Source organism: Diabrotica virgifera, chromosome 2 (assembly GCF_917563875.1).
Source record: "Diabrotica virgifera virgifera chromosome 2, PGI_DIABVI_V3a".
Classification (NCBI taxonomy): domain Eukaryota; kingdom Metazoa; phylum Arthropoda; class Insecta; order Coleoptera; family Chrysomelidae; genus Diabrotica; species Diabrotica virgifera.
In genome coordinates this window covers 149,576,616-149,599,220 of record NC_065444.1, presented here as the reverse complement: position 1 = coordinate 149,599,220, position 22,605 = coordinate 149,576,616, and the positions used below count along the sequence as shown (strand labels likewise).

General features: G+C 32.6%; 1 protein-coding gene across 1 annotated transcript; it reads right to left on the bottom strand.

Moving 5' to 3' along the window:
* Positions 1-332: 332 nt before the first annotated feature.
* Positions 333-22,526, bottom strand: LOC126880831 (uncharacterized). Its single transcript, XM_050644896.1, has 3 exons — positions 22,499-22,526; positions 13,139-13,276; positions 333-1,482 (listed from the first exon to the last, which is right to left on the bottom strand). The coding sequence occupies exons 1-3, from the start codon at positions 22,524-22,526 to the stop codon at positions 971-973; spliced, it is 678 nt and encodes a 225-aa protein (XP_050500853.1). The 3' UTR covers positions 333-970.
* Between the last annotated feature and the right edge of the window lie 79 nt (positions 22,527-22,605).

Below are 22,605 nucleotides of genomic sequence, written 5' to 3'. Positions count from 1 at the left end.
GAAAAACCTACCGGTTTAAACCTAAAACCGGTTTTTTTACTTCGCAATAACGGATTTTACTGGTTTTTCTGTCCCGGTTATAACCGGTTTTTTCTTTTTAAAGTAAAAACCGGTTATTAGATTTTTACGGTGATTAGGATTAGGTTAGGTATTATTTTGGATCCCAATCATAATTATTATTCTCAAGTAATTATTCCAAATAAAACCAAAATTCAAATTTTATTTTATTTTATAAAATACAGAAGCAAACTGAAAGTGCACTCTCACATCAGCCAGAAACAATAATTAAGTTTTATTATAATATTTCCTTGAAAAGGTATTTGTAATCATAATATTTACATAAGAAGTGATCTGATTGAATTAGACGCAAACATCATCTATTTTTTACACTTAACTCTTGACATTGAATGTGGGTGAATGACTTTTTCTGATTACCAAAAATAATGCTCTGACTATGACTATCGAATTACTGATTACGAATACGAATCTGCAAGAATTTCGCTACGCTTTCAAAACGATACACTCATACAGGAAGTATTAAATGAGTTAAAATGTACCTATTCTACAAATATACAAACGTGTTAAAAGTAATACATAATCTTTCGATAGTACTAATTTTGATCATATTGGTATCGAGTCGAATGGAGTATCGCAAACTAAAGTGTATTGTAAATGTAACTTTGTAACCTATTGGATTAAAAAAACCGAAAATCGGTTTTTGCAAAAACCGGTTTTTGCAAAAATCGGTTTTTTTTGGCCGGTTATTACCGCCAGGTTAAACCGTAAGCAAAAAAAACCGGTATAACCGAAAACCAGTGTTTTGTCAAAAACCGCCATCCCTATGCATGGGTAAAGAACCCTGGACTCAACTTTAGTCGCTTATACAACCAGCTACAGAATAAGGATAACCTTAAATAACGGTGGTTAAGATAAACATTTACTTTCAACAAAATTTATAAATGGATGAGTATTATGAACTTCTAACATCTATATCAACGAGTTGTTTATCCATTATTGATTTTTTTGCAGATAAAGTAAAGGCATCGTCAAAGAACGTTACGTCTGAAATTTTATTGCTCAGTTGTGTTGGAATTCTTTTATCAAATTCAAAAAATCCATCCTCCGGAAGATTTTCTTGAAGTTCATCTTTAGATTCTGATTTGACGTTCACGGGATTCAAGCGAGATGTCTTCGTATCCGCCAAAGGACTCTTTGTTGTTTTATAAACATGTGGCGGAGTAGTGACTGATACAGTTGAGGTGGTAGTTAAAGAGGCTGGTGTGAAGTTTTCCTCTCGAATTTGATCATTATTGACTATGTTAAGAATTTCTTCTAAAGTTGCGTTGAGTAGCATGTAATCGTAGTTGCAATGTAAAGATTTACAGGTCAAGCAAAAAGCAATATCGACGTCTTCTCTTTCTTCGCAGATGTTATTTGAACGGGTACAACCTCGTTGAAAATGTGACTGTCCGTAATCGTTAACTGAAAATAAAATTAAAGTTACTAAACTTAAATAACTAATAATTAAACTAGACAACACTATGGTTTGTTTTTAAACCAGAAGGAGTCAACTAAAAAGACATATTCACACCCAAGAAAGTCACTAGAGAAATCAACAAATACATTTTTTTTGGATGATCATATCGACCTTTAACGGCAATCCATACATATATTATATTATACTATACTAATATTATATTATACTAATACGTCGCTTAAAGCGTTCTAAAAGCAACTGTTTTTTTTTATAAAAAAGTAGACTAAAAATCTAAAAATTAAAGAAATAACGCAGAAAATATACAAAATCGACGATGTGTGTGTGTGTGTTCACAAAGAGGGGATGGCATTAGATAAACTTTTTGCCACATATATTTGAAAGTTGAAGATTGAAGATGTCATATTAAATTTTTATTTTAGAATCTTTAAGAAATTGTATGATAATATCATTAATAGTTTTGGTATTGAAGCTTAGTAGATGTGAAATATTCAGCGGTAAACTTACATTCCGCTCCTGAAGTCTAGCAATTAGTGCTTTCGTATGGTTTTTATTAAGTTCACAATTAAAGATTATATGATTTAAATCTGCAGTAGAGTAGTTATCACATGAACAGAGAGAGTTGATACGCATTCCTATTTTAGCTAAATGTGCAGGAAAATTGCCATGGTTTAATCTTAAGCGACTTAGGGATGTGGAATAAAACCGAGTAACGTGATAATCAAATATATGTGGGATATTTTGCGGAAGTTGTGGGTATATGTAAGTGTATGGATTCCTCGAAGTTTGTACAAACTTAAGCCAAATAGTTTCCCATTTCTTTCTTAATTTTTTATGCAATTCTGGAATGTAATCGCTGGAGATTGTTAAATCTACTATTTCATTTAAAGTTGCCGAATTCTTTGCCATTTCATCCACTATCTCATTTTCTTTGATTCCAGCATGTCCTTTTACCCAGATAAAGACCAAGTCACTACTATTATTTTTAAATCGAGCGATTGTCTTTCTAATATGGCATAACAACTCATTGTTGTGTTTTTTGGTTATTGGTTGTGATATTGCCTCAAGAGCAGATAAAGAATCTGATAGTATAACCGTGTCTCCAAAGTTCTGTTCAACCGCGTAAGTTAGGGCTCTTTCAATAGCATAAAGTTCGGCAGTGAAGATAGATGTACATTTAGGTAGTCTAAAAGAATTACCACTTTTTATATTAGAAACATAATAAGCGCTACCTACACTATTACATGTTTTTGAACCATCTGTATAGATGTATTTATAATTAGAAAATTCAGATAAGATTAATTTTATAATTTTATTGTTTTGGCATGGTAAGTTTCTATATGTAGGTTTTATGATCTTTGGAAAGATTGCGATTTCCTCAATAGAAAGGTTATATATGGGTAATATTTGTTTAGTGTTAATGCTAAAGTTGTTAGTTTCTAGATAAGCATCTGTAAGAGGGGGAGAAGTTTTAATTCTCCAATAAGAATTTGTTAAGTTATATTCAGTGAGACTGTTAATTTTACTTAATAATTTATGTGAGTCTAAAGTCCTGGTCTTTAATAGAAACTTATTAGACAAGAATTCTCTTCTAAGGTTTAGAGGAGGTTCCTGCGCTTCTGCTAGAATTGCAGCACATGGCGTTGACTTAAACGCACTAATACATATACGTATTGCCTTATACTGAATATGATCGATTTTTGATAAATTAGATTTTGACGATGAACCATATAAAAAGCATCCATAATCAATGATTGACCGAATATACGATTTATAGAACATTAATGCTATCTTTGGGTCGGCACCCCATCTAGCTTTACATATGCAACGAAGCATGTTTAAACCTTTTTCGCATTTGTTGATAATGTGATTCACATGGAGTGTCCAGGTTAGTTTTTTGTCCAAAACCACGCCCAGATACTTATGGTGAGAGGATACATTTATATCAACATTACTTAAATTTATACTGGTAGGGGAACTTAACCTATGTCTAGTGAAAAAGGTGATGCTAGATTTTTCAGGGGATAACGTGAAATTAAAAGCCATAGACCATCTTTTTATACATTGCATTATCAGTTCCAAATCGCATAAACACTCATTATATGATTTACGGCTGCTGTATATACAGAAATCGTCTGCATACTGAATAATTTTAATTGTATTATTTGTTTCATTTAACATGTCATGCAATTCTGCAGTATAGATATTAAAAAGTACTGGACTTCGGACTGAACCTTGCGGAATTCCGACTGATAATAATCGAGGGCCGTAAATGTGATTTTCTGAATCTCGAATGAAAACTTCTCTGTCCCTATACAAATCTGTGATTCTTTGTGCGAATTTATAATTTAGACCGTATTTTATGAGCTGAACAGTTAAAATATCAATATCCAGAGTATCATAAGCCCCTTTAATATCTAAAAACAAGCATGCCGTTATAAGATTAACGGAAAGTGCATTCTGAATGTCGGAAACTAATTGAGCTAATGCTTCAGAGGTGCCTTTGCCTCTGCGATATCCAAACTGATTAATAGGTAATAAACAATTACTTTCAAAATGCAGTTCCATTCTTAATTTGATAATTCTCTCAAATGTTTTTGTAATGCATGATATTAATGAAATTGGTCTGTAAGAGTTAGGTAGACTTAAATTTTTGTTGGGTTTAGCAAGTAAGCAAATTACAGTTTTTTTTAAACTTTTTTCATATAATCCTTGCAACCACCAACTATTAAAAATATTTAAAAGAATTCCTTTAGCAATTTCAGGCAAGTATTCAATCATTTTATATGTAATGCTATCAAAACCCGGTGCTGTACTTTTAGATTGTTTGATTGCTAATCGTAATTCCTCCAAACTGATAGGCATATAAAATGATTCATTGCATGCTACATTACTATTGAATTTACTGAAGTCGATTTTATTTTATGCAAATTTGGGAATAAAAAACTCAAAAAAATCGTCCACCATATCAGCTGATATACTGTCCGATCCCGTTGAGTCTTTGTTTGATATTTTTTTTATAAATTGCCAAATTTTAGTAGGGTGCGTGTTTTTATTAATATTGCTTATGAAAGATATCCAGCTATCTCGAGCTTTTTTAGAAAATAGTAATTTAGTTTGACTAGCTACATTTTGATATTGACAATAGTTTGTATAGTTTGAGACACGTTTATACTGGTTCAGGGCTTCTTTTCTGCGACGAAACATATCATAGCATTCGGTATCCCACCATATTGGACGTTGAGTTACTTGTTGTCTTGCTCTTTTTAGGGGAATAGTTGCGGATGCTGCCTCTGAGACCTTTTCCATAAAAATAGAGAAGCTTAGTAGATTGGAGTTTAGATTTTGGTTTGTACTAATTAACGAATTTTCCAGTATAGTGGAGTATGCAGACCAATCAGCTAATTTATCATTCCATTTAGATGCTGGATTTTTATTTATTATAACTCTATCCCTAATAATTTCAAATTTGATTAAGCAATGATCTGAACCTAACGCATCTGGTACGACATCCCATACACAACAATCACTAGCCAAACTAGCAGAGCAAAATGTAATGTCTACCGCCGAAGGTAGCTCTTCTGGACGAGAAATTCTAGTTGGTTTACCATTATTGAGAACAACATAGTTATTGTCATCTAAGGCTTCTACTAATTGATTACCACAAGCTTTATTAATATGAGATCCCCAAAGTGTATGATGGCTGTTAAAATCGCCACAGAAAATAACAGGAGAATTAAATTGCCGAAAGATATTTGACCAATCTGATTTAGAAACATTTAATTTAGGTGGTTTATACACCGATACTAGTATGATATTTAAGGACGGAAATTTAACTGCGCAAAGTTCTAAATCTTTTTTATATGCAAAAGTAATAGGAAAATTTATAAATTTAATGTCTTGGCGAACTGCAATGGCAACACCACCAAAGCCATTTGCACGATCCTGTCGGATAATCTTATACCCTTTTAGTTTAAAAGAATGGTTTGGTTTTTTGAAGGTTTCTGATAAAGCTATAATATCTACAGGATCATTGTGTAAAAAATTTAATAAACTTGGATGGTTTTTAGAGAAAGAACAAATATTCCATTGGATAACTTTAATGTTTTTACTATTGGATGTACTTATCTTATTAGTGGATTGAATCATCAGAACAAGATTCAATATCGATTTCTGGAATTAGATTTGAAGGACTTAATATAGAGGAGATCATATTTCTAATATTTTCTTCTAAATTGTAATTTGTTTCGGATGAATCTGAATTAACTACGTGTTTAACTACGGTTATTATCTGACTTGTTAGTTTTTCCTTATATTGGATAAAGTCATCTCTGTGAGGATTTGGTATGATGGGATTATGTGAAGATTTGGTTTTTTTTGATTGAAAATGGGAAGAAGTAGGCAGAGACGGAGAAATAGGTGGAGACTCCGGAGCAGATGGCTTACGTTTTTTCACTTGTCTTTTGGGTGAAGTATTTCGAACAATGGGTTTACGTAGCAAAAAGCTAGAATTTGGAGTTTGGGACGTACTGGGGAGTGGCAGAGAGGGAAAATTAGTGGAATTATTAAGAACAGAAAATCTATTATTTGTAGAAATCTTGGCATAAGATGGATTATCATGCAATCTTTCAGCTTCTTTAAATGTAATATTTTCCCTGGCCATGAGTTGTTTGATATTTTTTTGTTTCTTATATACTGGACAATCTCTGGATGTAGAGCAGTGCTCATTATTTTGGCAATAAATGCAGAATTTTTCGCAAGAAGAGTCTGAAGTATGATTTAGGCTAGAACAGTTTCGACAGTGAGTAGATTTGGTTTTACATTGCTTGGCAGAATGCCCATATCGCAGGCAATTAAAACATTGAACAACGGGGAATATATATGGTTCTACAGAGAAATTGCATAAATTAATTGTTATATTTTGAGGAAGTTCATTTCCTACAAATTGAACAATAACCGTTTGTCTGTTTACATATGAAATATTCCCGTCTTTATCTGTTACCTTTCGTTTCATGCGTTGAACTTGAACCACCTCTTTATTAGATATTATGGCATTTTTTAAATATTCCTCAGAAAAGTATGTGTCAATATTCCTCAACACACCCTTCTTGTGTGTAAAAAATTTGGGTATATACGCTACTAAGTTATTATTAGACATAATTTTATTGTTAACTAGATAATTAGCTTTTTCATAAGACTTAAAAATAACTTTAACGCGATTAAGACCAATCGATTTGATATCAAGAACATCGGATTTTATATAATTGTCAGTCAACAAAACGTGACCAATCCGGATTGGGAAAATTCTTCCCAAATGCTTATCAGTACTCTCAATATATACAAAATATGGACCTTTATCCTCGGTTCTATATCTATTATTTAAATCTATAAAATTATTTACATACCTATCCTCCTCTCCGTCCTTATTTTCGGGTGGCGAAGTGCCACCCGAGGTCTCATCCATTATATATTTTTTTTAATCACTTACCTAACCTACCTATTATAAACAATAAAGAAAATTAACAAAAGGAACACTAATTAACACAATAACACACAATACACCGAGAACTGCTCGTTTGTATCGTTAAAATCAAACTATTAAACTGCGGAGAATAAAAATTCGTGTCCACACTTTGACAGTTATTTTGACGTTTGAAAAATCGACGATGTAATTTAATATACATATGAAATGCCAGTAGTGTCAAAATTTCATAAATCTCATTATTGTCAAAATTTCATAACAGTGGAGTGAACTTGCCTGAGGTTGAACCAATTACAAACAAGCATTACGGCGCGGTAAATTTGAACTATTCCTCTGGGTTTAAAAACAGACCATAATAATATAACAATATGTAATATGATTGAAAACGACACAAGAAATACAGTAGAGTCCCGGTAATACGAAATAATTGGATTGCAATTTTATCAATTTTGTATTACCGAATTTTTCGAATTAGACAAATTTTCTTAAAACGCTATTTTAACAAAAAAAAAAATAACATAAATAATATGTCTATCATTAATGCCTGGTTGCACCAACAGATCTTAGCTCCAGCCTAGCCCAGCTCAGCTTATAGACTGTAAGTATTACTTACGTTGCACCATAATTTTCGATTCTTACCTTATTAACAATATCTTTTACTATATTATAGTATTCTTATTATATTTTATTATAATTATATTATATTAAGGCACTAGTACACTTTAAAAGACCAAAATTAAGAATTTTTCAAGAATTTTTTTCTCAGAACCTTTATTAAAAGGAACATAAAACTTTTTATATATTAATATACTCTTAGAGAATAAAAAAAATATATCTTTTTTCATTTATGCACGTACACTAATATTGTAAAGGGCGCCAAAATCGCGGCCTCAACTGTTTCTTTCTTCAGTTTTTCATGGTTAAAAAATATTTATTTTTTATTTTTTGGTCAAATTGTGGTAAATTGTCACGTAAGAAACCTTCCTTTTTTAAATGCTGTACGATTTTTTTGTTTCAGGATCCCAGTCCTGAGATTAACTGTCCGCCAACGGAACTACTTTTTTCGAGGCCTCGACATTTGCGTCCTCTACAATAGTATTGTACGTGCATAAATGAACAAAGATATAATTTTTTGTACTCTCTAAGAGTTAGATATTAATATGTAAAAAGTTCTATGTTTATTTTTGATAAAGGTTCTGAGAAAAAAAATTCTTAAAAAATGATTATTTTTGGTCTTCTAAAGTGTACTAGTACCTTAATTCTTATTATATTCTCGTCTTAGTATAAGATCTGTTGGAGCAACCAGGCATTAGCACAATACTTTCGGTTTTGAACGCAATAAGAGCTTATGGTAATAAAAAGAAAGTAATTGCCCCGCTAATATAGCCAATGGATCGGCACGCTTTGCTGCATGTGAAACTGTTATACAGAAAGCAGCTATTGAGACGACTAACAGTAATGAAGATAAATTATTAACACTATTAGAAAAACTCAAGAAAATAAATGAGGCGCTCATAGCAACAGTGACCTATGCCACAAATTGAGGATTTTTAGATAAATATATCAATAAAAGCAGCAACATTAAATCTTCGGATTAACAAGGCTCTACACAACCTACCCCTATATTTGGCGAAATGGCGCTACACAATTTGTAGGACCATCCCATAAGCACAATGGAAATAAAAATGCGAAGATTGCATTTATCTCAAAACTTTATTTTTAGGGTTAGGCCACTATTGCTCTGAGCGTCTCAAATATAAAATACATTATTTACTAAGTAGCAGATGATTGAGAATATGTGAATGCGAAATTTATAAGAAACTCCTGGAAAAAGATTTGGCCAAGCCTTACTTACGAAGAAATGTTATATCTAGGGTCTGAAGAAACCAATTTGTTAAGGAACCTTGTGCAAAATATTCCTGGTTGTGAAGAGGCGAATAAATTTGATGTAGAAGGATGGGTGCGAGCTGATGAAGATTGCCACGAGATAATATTCAGCAAACCATTGAAATGGTTTCAGAAGAACCGTCAAAACCCTTTGATGAAAGTGATGGGGAAAAGGAAGTCAACAGCGAAGAGCGGGTAACCCACACAGGCTGCGTTTGATTTAGTGCTACGCTATGTAGAGCAACACCCCGCCACCACGCCAGTAGATACAATGCTTTTGTGATGCTTCTGGCGTAATTTAGCTTCAAGGGAGAGGAATTCTTCATTAAAGCAACGAAATTTAACTGACTTTTTCAAAAACTAAAGTATGAAAAGTTTACTACAGTTAAGTACTTGAAATAATATTTTATTGTCATTTTTAGATATACATGGTGATTAATAACGAATGGGCCATAGCTTAACCTTTAATTGCTGAGGTTAAAATAGGTCGATTTAAGCTAACTTACCTTAGTACGAAAGTTGATAGTAACCGAAAGTCAAACTTAAACTTTTATTTTATTTATTCTTGAATATTTCCTGACTGGCATGGGATAACAACACAAAATTGGGTAAGCGACAATTGTTTGGGAGGAAAAATCTAAATTCGCCATCAAAAATGATGTATTACCCAGAGGGCGCCACATACGTCTTTCAGCGATCATTTACAGCGTTCGATTTTTTTACCCCCCACTCTACATACTTTTTGAATCAAAACTTTTATTCTCTTAATATTTTTAAATAACTTATCGTGAATAAAAACTCCCCGGTATAGTTTTTGGAACTATCCCGTTTTATTTATTAATATTTTTAATTCAAAACGGTATGCCACATTCTCCTCACTAATCTCAACTCTTTTCGAGATAAACGCATTTTAAATCTGCAATGCAACATAATTTTTTGCACAATATCCTTGTAGCTACACCCGAAAAAAAAAAAACAATAGTAATTTCCAAAAATGTATCGCAAATTCCTTCAAATGGAATTTGCGATGCAATGACATAAATATGAGAACTTGCACAATTATTATTATCATTTCAAGTTTATTTTTCGGGTGAAACTACCATGATATTATGCAAAAAATTATGTAGCATTGCAGATTTAAAATGCGTTTATCTCGACAAAAGTTAAGTTTAGCGAGATAAATATAATATACTTTTTTCAAATAAAAATATTAAGAGGGAACAGTAGCGATCAACAGGTAGCAAAAACGCGATCCAAGATTGCGGCTGTAATTTTAAATATTTTTTCGAGATATTTGGCACATGTATTCGTAATATAATAAAGAATGGCGGTACAGAGCTAAATTTGAAAAATATATTATTATGTGGAAATTACTCTGCAATTAAATACAATATTAAAAAAACGAGCCTGTACCGCCATTAAGAAGAACAAAAAAATACACTTTCTTCAAATAGACTTTTTAATCCGATGCCTAGATTTTGTGTCATTTTGGATCTACTAAAATTTTTTATTTCATTAGTAGTTCCAAAATGACACAAAATCTAGGCATCGGATAAAAAAGTTTATTTGAAGAAAGTGTATTCTTTTGTTCTTCTTAATGGAGGTACAGGCTCGTTTTTTTAATATTTTATTTAATTACAGAGTAATTTCCACATACTAATATATTTTTCAAATTGGGCTCTGTACCGCCATTCTTTATTATATTACGATTACGTGTGCCAAATATCTCGAAAAAATATTCAAAATTACAGCCGCAATCTTGGAACGCGTTTTTGCTACCTATTGATCGCTATTCTTTGCTCTTAAGAGAATAAAAGTTTTGATTCAAAAAGTATGTAGAATGGGGGATAAAGAAAATAAAACGTACTAAATGAGCGTTGAAAGACGTATATGGTGCCCTCTGGGTAATACATCATTTTTGGTGGCGAATTTAGATTTCTCATTCCAAAAAACCTTAGCCTACCAAATTTCGTGTTGTTATCCCATGCCTGTCAATAACATATTCAAGGATAAATCAAATAAAAGTTTAACACTGACGTCCTTTATTTCGGTTATTATCAACTTTCGTACTAAGTTAAGTTAGTTTAAATCGACCTAGTTTAAGCTCATGAATCTAAGGTTAAGCTATGGCCCATTCACCAAACACCCTGTATAAAGTAGTGGTTCTTATAACTGCATATATTTATTTTCATCAAGTCAAATTCTGTTTCGGATTAAGCGAATTTTCGGATTACCGAAATTCGAATTAGTGGAACTCTTACTGTATTAAATTAGCTAGTTTACAGGTTTAAAAAATTAGTGAAAATATTGTAAAAAATCTCATCCAAAAATAAAAAAACATAAAAACTCATATTTATGAAAAAATGTTTAAAATGTGATGGCAATCAATTTTAAATTATAAGACAGTGATTACATAATATATGTAACATAGTTACACTTAAATAGTCTAAGAGCTAGTGAACCCTCCGACTAACGGTCGTCCTGTAAAGCTAGAAATTTGTCTAGTGATAATTCATAGCACACCAAGGCTAAAAACCGTAACATGGCAGGCATCAGCGGTGCACGTGTATCTACCAGGTGAATCGAAAAGTGCATAGTTTAGAGGTAAAATAAACTTTCTCCTGTAAGATTTAAATTTAAGTATGTGTTTGAGTAAGTCATTTAGAAGAAATGTGTACAATGACAGGCGATTCTGAAGAGCATAAGACCTTGCCAGGCGAGGGGAAAGAGGGGTTTTCCCAAAATTATTTTTTTGCAGCGAACAAATTTTATTTAGGTTTTTTGAATCATTCCAAGTAGAAAAGGTCTTTAGTGATTTTTTTCTTAAGTTAATAATTTTTGTTATATAAGCGATTGAAAATTTTGAAAATTGCGAAATCGGCCATATTTAACCCTAAATCGGACATTTATCTAAAAATTTCAAAGTTGCCAAGGTAGGTAGATATTCTTTAAATATTGATTGATGAAATTCCAAAGAGTTTTTTGCAATACAGTATCGGGAACCCCTTTGTTTTTTAATTGCTAATCAAGCGGGCGCGACACTGTAGTATAAGTGAGGACGTTTGAGTTTGGTTGAGGCATAAATTCATTATCTCGAGAATGGGCAAATTTCAAGATAAATCCTCAGACAAGTCGATTTTTATTTTTAAATTAGGACTTTTTGGCATATATATAATACTAGTGACGTCATCCATCTGAGTGTGATGACGTAATCGATGATTTTTTTAAATGAGAGTAGGGATTGTGTGACAGCCCATTTGAAAGGTTATTTAATTCTCTATTCACTAATATAAACATTAACATAATTATTTATACAGGGTGTACAAAAAAATTTTTTTTATTAAATTAACTTTGATTAAATTTGACAAAGAGAAAAATTTTTTTTGTACACCCTGTATAAGTAATTATATTATTATTTATATTACTGAATAGAGAATTAAATAACCTTTCAAATGAGCTATCACACAACCCCTACTCTCATTTAAAGAAATCATCGATTACGTCATCACGTTCAGATGGATGACGTCACTAGTATTATATATATGCCAAAAAGTCATAATAATTTAAAAATAAAAATCGACCTGTCTCAGTATTTCTCTTGAAATTTGCCCATTCTTGAATTTATGCCAACTCAAACGTCCTCACTTATACTACAGTGTGGCGCCCGCTTGATTAACAATTAAAAAACAAAGGGGTTTCCGATATTGTATTGCAAAATATTTTTTGGTATTTCATCAATCAATGTTTAAGGAATATCTACCTACCTTGGCAACTTGTCCGATTTAGGGTTAAATATGGCCGATTTCGCAATTTTCAAAATTTTCAATCGCTTATATAACAAAAACTATTAACTTAAGAGAAAAATCACTAAGGACCTTTTCTGTTTGAAATGATTCAAAAGACCTAAAAAATTTGATGAATGCAAAAAAAAATAATTTTAGGAAAAACCCCTAATCTTTCCCCTCGCCTGGCAACGTCTTATGCCCTTCAGAATTGCCTGTCATTGTACACATTTCTTCTAAATGACTTACTCAAATACATAATTAGATTTAAACTTTACAGGAGAAAGTTTATTTTACCCCTAAATTATGCACTTTTCGATTCACCTGGTAGATACACGTGCACCGCTGATGCCTGCCAGGTTATGGTTTTTAGCCTTGGTGTGCTATGAGTTATCACTAGACAAATTTCTAGCCTTAGAGGACGACCGTTAGTTGGAGGGTTCACTAGCTCTTATACTAAAAGTGTGTTATGATGAACGTTTACGTACGAACCTGATGCTACCGCAAAACATTTTGCTTTATCACCACGGCACACTTGTCTTGGCCGATTTCCCCTACGAGGTTTGCTTCCACTGCGACAACTGCCATTAACATCACTCGAGCTGCACTTCAAACAAGTCAATGGAAATCCTACAAAAAAAATTGCCTTATAGATAAAACAGTATGTATTTCAATAATTTTCGTAATTCTTTTGATTGCTTTTTTGTAAGGTCACAATAGGTATCTATTTTCTGTTTAGGTGGGATCAGCATATCACCAATGTACCACAGTTATTAGCCTAATATTCGTTTCCATCTAAACAGTTAAAAGCTTTTCTTGGTCAAAAATCATGTCCAAGATCTAGCCGCAACTGCAAAACTAATAAGAAAACTAAAAGAAAAAGATATATACCAGGAATGGAAGATATCAATAATATTACACTAAAGAAACTCATGGAGAAGGTAATAGTGCAATTATTCTACATCAACATGTTTTTCCTAAAAAATGCACACTTTCCGAACAACAGGAAATATGCAAAAACCTTTCCTCTACTGAAACCAAGAAAGGACGTAAGAAGCCCAGAAAATTATAGACGAATATTTCTACTGGAATCCCTAGGACTATAAAAATATTGGAAAAAATCGTCTACAAAAGGCTCATAAAAGCAGAAGATTCAGACAAGTAGACCAAGTCGGATTCAAAAGAGAAAGAAATTGCAAACTTCACTTAACCAGAGTTGCCATCGGTACCACAAAAATCCGCTTCAACAAAAACTATAAACTTTCAAGTTTCAGGCAGCCAAAATATGTCCAGGAGATAAGAAGCTCAGAAAGGGATACCTCAGCCTCAGCAGTATTTGATGTGATATTTTATATATTTTCGTTTCAGATTTACCCAGATACAAAGAGCATAGACAGCCCTATACGCGGATGATAAGGCAATATATACAGTAAAAAAAGACGACATGAGAATTCTCGAGACATTCTTCTTCTTGAAGTTCCATCTCTTATTGAAGGTTGGAACTCGTCATGTCTATGCGAACCCTGTTGACTACGGCTCTAAATAGTTTTGCACTTGCACTACTTCATTAAAACCATTTCCTTAAGTTCTAATGCAGGATATTGTGCGTCTTCCCACATTCGAGGCATTAGAAGACCAATTCGAAAACATTACAGACTTCACAGAAAAATGGAAAATAAAAATCAACATGAAGAAGATGCAGTTTATCATCTTTATTTTGGAGAAAACAGAATCCAACCAGAAGATGACGTCAAACACCTCGGACTTCATCTCGACAAAAGATTAAAGTTCACAAACGTACACAAGAATTCAATAAAAAAGCATTTATAGCAAATGGACTAATTCAACCTCTTATTTTAGGGACCAGCCCTCCAACTAAGGGCGACATCGTGGAGAAGGCGCAATATATCATCCTTAGTTTGGAGGAAACCGTCCAATCAGAAAATGCTGTCGAACACATCGGCCGTCATTTCCACAGAAGATAAAATTTCACAGATACACAAGAAGTCAATAAAAAAGCATTTATAGCAAAAGATTAATTCAACCTTTTATTTTCGGCCAGCCCTCCAACGAAGGCCAAGGAGATTCATTTATAACAGGTCTATGTTAGATCTATAATGTTTTATGCACTGTCAGATTGGACTTCAACTTCAGAATCTAACTGGAGGAACTTGGAAAGAACCGACACGGCGGCAGCGTGTTACTGATTAATATTGAAGGATCGACATGGCAAGATCGATTTTCAAATGCAACAAAACAAGAAAGGCTCCGATATACACCAGTGATGAAGGACGCTTAGAACAGGAGAATATACTTATTCCACCAAGCCACAAGACCCATAAAGACCAGAGACATCTTCAATAGAAATCGAATACAGAGGATTTATAGAGAAAAAGATAATCTGATTGACAACCTAATCTGGGCAGTTGCCGAAGATAATCAATCAGGAAAGCAGTTACGGTTTCGAAAATAGTAATACTAATAGTAGTCTCCCAGTTTAAACCGCTTTTGTGGCTTTGGAATTATAGCAGGGTAGTCTGCTATATCTAGGGCCTACGGTATACAAGGAAGGTAACAGGGCGAGTGCTACGCTTCAACTGCCTATTATTACCCCTGATTTTACCAAGGTACTCATTGTATCCAGGCTGAGTCGACCTGGGGTCTATAGACATTTTAAAAATGTCTAGTTGTTATTGCCGGCGCTAGGACTTGAATCCCGGCTTACCAGCACTCGAGTCAAGTACACTACCGCCTGAGCTACGCCGGCCCTCGAAAATAGTACCTACAGAAAAAGATATCAAGGTGTTCAAAATTAGGTACCTGACGAGGATTCAGTTCCAAAAAGAAAGCTATGAAGAATAGGAACGTTGGAATTAAGAAAGAAGACTAATATTTTTTATTCTATTAGGCAATAAGTGTATATGAGGATAGTAAGTGATGCACTTTCACACATCCAATCAAAACAAATATAAACGACACAAATTTGAACACAACTGAACCCGAACGAACACGTTAGAACTCGAACACAAATTTGAACAGATGTTATGACATAGGCCTTTGTGGTGAAAGTAGTGGCGACTACTTTTGACAGTCAATTGACTCAAATAACTTCTGATACACCCTGTACTAACGTTAAATCCAAAAAATCATTCGTAAAATGGTATATTCGTAGAACACACTGAACAAACTTACTACGACATGAAGTACATAGTTAGAAAGAACTTTAGAAGGGGTACACAATTATGTTCATGTTTATCTGGCTGAAAATCTGTTAATAGTTGTACCTAGTAATAAAAATATCACTCTTGTAACAGTATATAAATATCAACTAGAGATTATGAAATCAAACTTATTAAAGTTCAAGTACTGACAACAGACAATTTAAAATAAAATCATTGAAGAAGGAATCGTCAAACGAGCATGTATCTGTTTACCTGTTGCCTAAAATCCTTTGTGCAACATTTCTAGTGAAGTCTTCTTTACAAGTCTTTAATAAGTTTTCTAACACATGTCTTTATAACCAAACTTTTATTGCCAATATGATGGCAGAAAATGGTGGTTATTACAATATCTACAGCTAATGGACATTGGCACGGTAAAGTTGATTTTGCAATCAGATAGCTAGTGTCATGTGTAGTGTGTGAGTTGAGTAAATGTCTTGTTACTTTGAAAAGTCGACTTCATTGTCTTTACAAAGAAACGCTAATTGTATCCGAACGTCTGCGGTTATAGAAACATAACGGCCACATAAACACATAAACATATAGGCCACATAATGAGAGGAGAAAAGTACTCTCTGCTAAGACTCATCATCCAAAGAAAAATCTCGGGAAAGAGAAATGTGGGACGTAGGAGGATTTCCTGGTTGCGAAATTTAAGAGAGTGTTATTGGTGCAGTTCAATACAGTTGTTCAGAGCTGGAGCCAACAAAGTTAAGATTGCTGTGATGGTAGCCAACCTCCGATAGGTGACGGTACTGCAAGAAGAAGAAGAAGTCTGCGGTTCCTTCGGTAAGTACGGATCCCACAAGGATAGAAAATATTTTCACTTATTAATTTTTAATAAATGAAAAACTTCCTACCCAGCCCAGATTTAAACTCACGACCCCTGAACTTTTTTTTAATGGCTCTATACTATGGTCAACAAAATAGTACTTACATTGCCGAAGTTATTAGTGTCATATTAATATATTATACACTTATAGTAATATTAATTAACATAATAGGACAAAGACGTATTACAATAAAAATGCATCTTGGTGAGAATTTGAAGAATATGTATTTAAATGAATTCCCACTATTGTATTAGAAAAGATGACTTATATTAAACGCAAGTTAAAACAATTGTACCCATTGGGTAGAAAAGAACAAGAACTTGTTCCGACAATTTCCTAAAAATTATAAAATCTTGTGTTTAGTGTACAATCACAGATAAATTATTACGATGCTGTGCATATCCCATGGTACAATGCACGAAAAACATTAGTACCGATTAAGGTATTAAACGCTTAAGATACTGCTAAGGCGTACTCCTTGATGAACTTACGCAAAACAACAAATATTAGAATAAGAAGAAAAAAAAATAAATTAAGTATAGTTATGCAGAACAGAGCATCAATGCTCATACTTTCCTTATACAGTTACAGTAGAGAAATGTATGAACTAATAAGCAACTTTCTTTTTAATACATTGCCTACGGATGTCTGATCCTAAGACTTATACTCGGAATGGACAAAAACAACATATATTAAAAATGTTTATAATCAATGGCATATATGCGCTTCGTCCGCATATTGGTGAAGGCATCATGTGGCTCACATGTATGCCATCTGCACGGACCGTGTTAAAGTTGGTTATGTTAGTTAAATCCCAATATCTTATATCATAATTCTGTGGCTAAGGGACTACTAGCTTCTAAGCCAATTTTCCAAACGCACACATACACAGGAGAGAGCATAGATATATCTTATTAAATCATTTTAGAAATATGATTACTTAACAGTATAGAAATTATAGGCACACTTTCCTTAGGGAAATGAAATATGCAACAAAATATATTCCTGATAGACAAAAAACTAATAGACACTACACTATAGCAATAGCAGCAAATGAACAAGAAATGTAAAGAGTAGAGCCGGAAAGCATTAAAGTTGGTCTTAAAATGGATAAAAGCTAGACGGAAAAAATGGTGATAGACAGATTCAAGACTAATAAGCTGAGTAACCACTTGCAGGAATACCACATAGTAGAGAGCTTCAACTATCTCGGATAGAATCACTAAAGATGGCACTAAAAATGCGATGAGCCACCTAATTAAGTTTTGAAAGATATATCTATCTCTCAAAAAATAAAGATGAGAATGGTGACTGACTTTGTATTCTCAATATTTCTATATAAGGCGGAAACCTGGAATCTGGTGGTGGAGAAGAATGCTGCGTTTAACTTGGATGGCACATCGGAAAAACGATTCCATTCATAGCCTATTTCAAATTCAAAAAAGGCTGTCCACAATATATCTATTGTTATTCTACAGTTCTTTGGTCATATCCTTCTCAGAGGTGATGATAATTTAGCGGTATTAATTGTTTGTGAAAACGTTCCGTGGAGAAGACTATGTAAACGTCACCAACCTGATGGTTCGACCAAATTCAAAATTCCATTCCTTTTCGAAACACTTAGAGCAGCTGAAGATAGACACCAATTCAGAAAATTTGTTAGCAGTATTGGAGGAAATCGAGACCGAAAGAGAGAGAGAGATAGAGAGAGTCCAATACACGACAGCAACAACAATACAAAGACCGTTTAACCATGAAAAAGATACGAAGCTTATATTTACATTAATGTCAAACAAAAGCTTTTTTCCAAAAATGTTTCTCCTATCAATCACTTATTTAAGCAAGTTAAACTATCTTAAATATTTGAATAAGTACTTAACACTGTGTCATAATATGTATGTTTTGGTATTATTAAAAAAATGAAAAATATAGGAAAAAACTACCTTCTTGAATAAAAAGACAAACACTGAACATCAAAAATAAAATTTTCACAACTTTTGCCATGGTTCACTTTAACTTCAGAATACGAAATGACAATGTTGAAACCAAATATTTCGTTTAATTACTTTTACGACATCATTAAAGTTTAAGCACTACACTTCCTTAATGACACTTAGGGCCATTTGCTTCCTAATATGCAGGGATTTTTTTAATGACACTTTTAATTTTGAATCAAAGAATGGCCAGACGTTAGGACTACATTATGTAGATATTATAGACATTCTTACCTCCAGCGTGGTGTGCGAAAGGAGATAAACATCGTCTAGTAGTTTGAAAAATATATTTAGTAATTTACACTAATTTTAATAATCCCAATTATTATTTTTACTTTATACATTACTATAAATATAAATAGTTATAGAACTACAAATAATAATTTTCCTGTGATAACAAAATATGAGTTTCTGTTAAGTGAACGCTTCTTTGAATTCTCCTTAGTTTCTAATAAAATTCTTAAGCTGTACATTATTTGCGTCTATAAATCACCTGACTTCAGTGGAACTATTTTCCCAGAACCTGCTAAATGTGTTAGATGAGCTGCCTCACAAAAACAGAAAAAATCTATGCGGGGCTTCAACATTAATTATGCTGCTACTTGTGCGACACAAATGTCTTTGTTCAACATATTTGAATCATACGGTCTCTCTATGCACGTTAATTCTCCTACAAGTTTTACAAAAACTACATCTACCATAAATAATTATATTGTCTTAAGTTTTGGACGCCTTGATATCTGCTCTACATTTATTAATGCGGGACTAACTGATAATGAAGAAGTTTAACATCTTCAGCAAACCCTCATCGAAAACCCGACGTATAGGTAGGATTTTTTCGGCTCGAAATTTTCGCACATTCCAAAAATTTATGCATAACTTCTAAGTGCCATTTTCCTTTTATGGATGTGGACAATTTAGTGCAGTCACTTAAGGTTTTCACCTCCGATTTCGTTGAACCTCCATCGATTTTCATGAAAATTGGTGAGTAATTAGAGGATACCTCAAGGAACAAAGGTGACATGTGCCAACTTGCGCTTTTAGCCTGGGAGTGGATGCCACCCCTTCTCGGAGGTGAAAATTATTTAATTAAAAATAATACCATAAGTCGATAGAGGGACAAATTATAAGCAACATTTGTTATATAAAGTTATTAAAATAAATCAACACTTTTTGAGTTATTAAAGACCAAAGATTTTATTTTTTTGTAAAAAAATGCATGTTTTAAATCGGTATTTCACGTATAAATCAAAAACTATAAGCTTTTACAAAAAAGTTATTATTACTGAAATTGAATAAAATAAAAAATTGAATACATTTCTTACATAAAGAACTAAACTGATGTTAGTTCAAAGTGAGTTATTGGCAATTGAATGTGTATTTTTTTCGACGAGAACTCAAATCTAAGTATTCAAGCTTAAATAATGGGAAAACGATGCAATGTATAAAATATTTCTGCAAAACATTTGTCAAAGTACTTCAGAATACCTATCAAATGAGTTTAAGAACAAGGTAATAGCGTCACAATTAAGCAAGTTATAATGAAAATAAAAGAACCGTTTCGAATTTTTTAGGAAAAAGTGAAAAATAAAACATACGCTATATACAAAAAAATTAAAATTTATAGTAATCCTTAAAAGAACTTCTTTATATTAGCATAATTAATGTTTTCGATAATTTTGACCGGTTTAGAATGCATATTTTTGAAAAAAAGGTATAATTTAAAAAATCATAATTTTTAAAATTATTGTAATTCTCATATTCTTTTGATAATAACTCAAAAATACTCAATATACGTAAAAAATTTTATATAACCAAATTTTAGTTTTTTCTGTGCCAAATATTTTACCTGCCTTACTATTTCCATAGGGTAAAAAATAACCGAGATAGAAACGTTTAAATCTTAAATTTTGCTGTGGGAACCATGCAACCGGGGTCACTTAATCTTTTATTTTTAAAAAAGTAACGAGTCCAAAAGATTAGGTTTAACGTGGTGAAATAGTAGTTCGAATTATCTTCCAAACAGTTTTTAGATGAACTCGATATCGTAAAGACTAACGGAGTTATTAAAAAAAAACCATAATATTTTTTGAAAAAATTTTTAAAAGATATATTTTGAAAAAATTTTGGAGCATAAATTTTAAAGCTATCAACATGTTCGCGGGCTCATTTGATAGATATTTTTAACTACTTTGACAAATGTTTAATAAGTTTATATTATGAAATGCATCAATTTCCCGTTATTTCAGCTTGAATACTTACGAGTCTTTTACTCGCCGAAAAAAATATATATTCAATTACCTATAACTCACTTTTAGTTAACATTAGGAGGTTTTTCTAGTAAGAGGTTTATTTCATTTTTTATTAGCTTTAATTTTGATAATAATAGGTTTTTTGTAGAAACTTACACTTTTTGAGTTATTGATGAAAAATTGGTTAGAAACATGCATTTTTCTCAAGAAAATGTAAAATCTTTGATCTTTAATAACTTAAAAAGTTTTGATTTATTTTAATAACTTTATATAACAAATTCTGTTTGAAATTTGTCCCTCTATCGAATTATGGGGATATTTTATAAAATAATTTTCACCCCGAGAAGGGGTGGCATCCACCCCCAGCGTAAAAGCGCATGTTGGCACTATGTCACCTTTGTTCCTTGAGATATCCTCTAACCACTCACCAATTTTCATGCAAATCGATGGAGGTTCAACGAAATCGGAGGTAATAGCTCATATCCACCTTCAGTTACTCCACTAAATAATTTCAGTGATCTTTTAGATCAGCGTGTCTGAATCTTCAATAAGTTATTTTCTTTAAGTAGAATTAAGCCAAAACATCGCAAACCCTGGGCTACCAAAGGTATCCTCATATTAGCCAAGAATGTACATTCACTACTACACATCAAGAAATTTATTACTAACGTCTTTGTCACTGAATATATCACAAAGTGCAGGGGAATCTCTCTAAAACTTATCAAATCAGTTAAAAAAGCCTACTATAAAAATCATCTGAGAATCTCTAAAAGTTTTGCAAAAGAAGCTTGGTCCATAATAAACGATCTTCGAAATAAAATACACAGCTCAAACATTTTCTCTTCCGAACCCTGAAAATCTAAATGAATACTTCGTTAATGTGAGTCAAAATATAACATCAACTATTTTGCCGGAGTACGGTCCTGAATTTAGTTGATTAAGTACACCTAAATTTAGTCTCAAAGTTTTTCATCGCTTTACTATAGTAAATCTTTAAATTAATTATAAGAAACATAATCAGTAATTTAGTTATTAGTGGTGATTTGATTGCCGTAAGTACTATTATCAATATATTTACGGTTTCATCAAAATTTTACAGTATAACGAATTTCAATTCCGCCATACACTTTTGTAAATTCAAAGGTGTTTAACAAAAACTTGTTCTTGCCTTTAATATCTTCGATAGGTTAAATACTTTTTAATTAACAGAGTCGTACCCACCCAATTACAATTTAATGAAACGAAACAAGAAAACTAAAATAAAAATTATTTAACAATTTTACGGATTTTACAATTTTATGTTACTGTTGTCTAATGTCTGTCCGACTATTCCTCATCACATCGTCGAAAAATATCTTGCTGAAAAGGGCTTTCATCTTCTTTCACCGATATATTTCTAAAGAGCGGGAATTCAAGACCCTCAATATAGGCACGTATTAAGCTTCTGTAGACAGGTGTCCTATTCACCTGTCGACAATTTTGTTATTCCTAAATCAATTCTCATTGACTTCGATAATACATCTTACCGAATCTTTCTTTCTGATGAACTCACCTGCTATCTCTGTCATCAATCTGGTCATATCGCCTCAACATGTACCAATACGGCCATCCAGCCAAACCCGTCCATACCTTCATTTCAAACTGACCAAGAATATATTC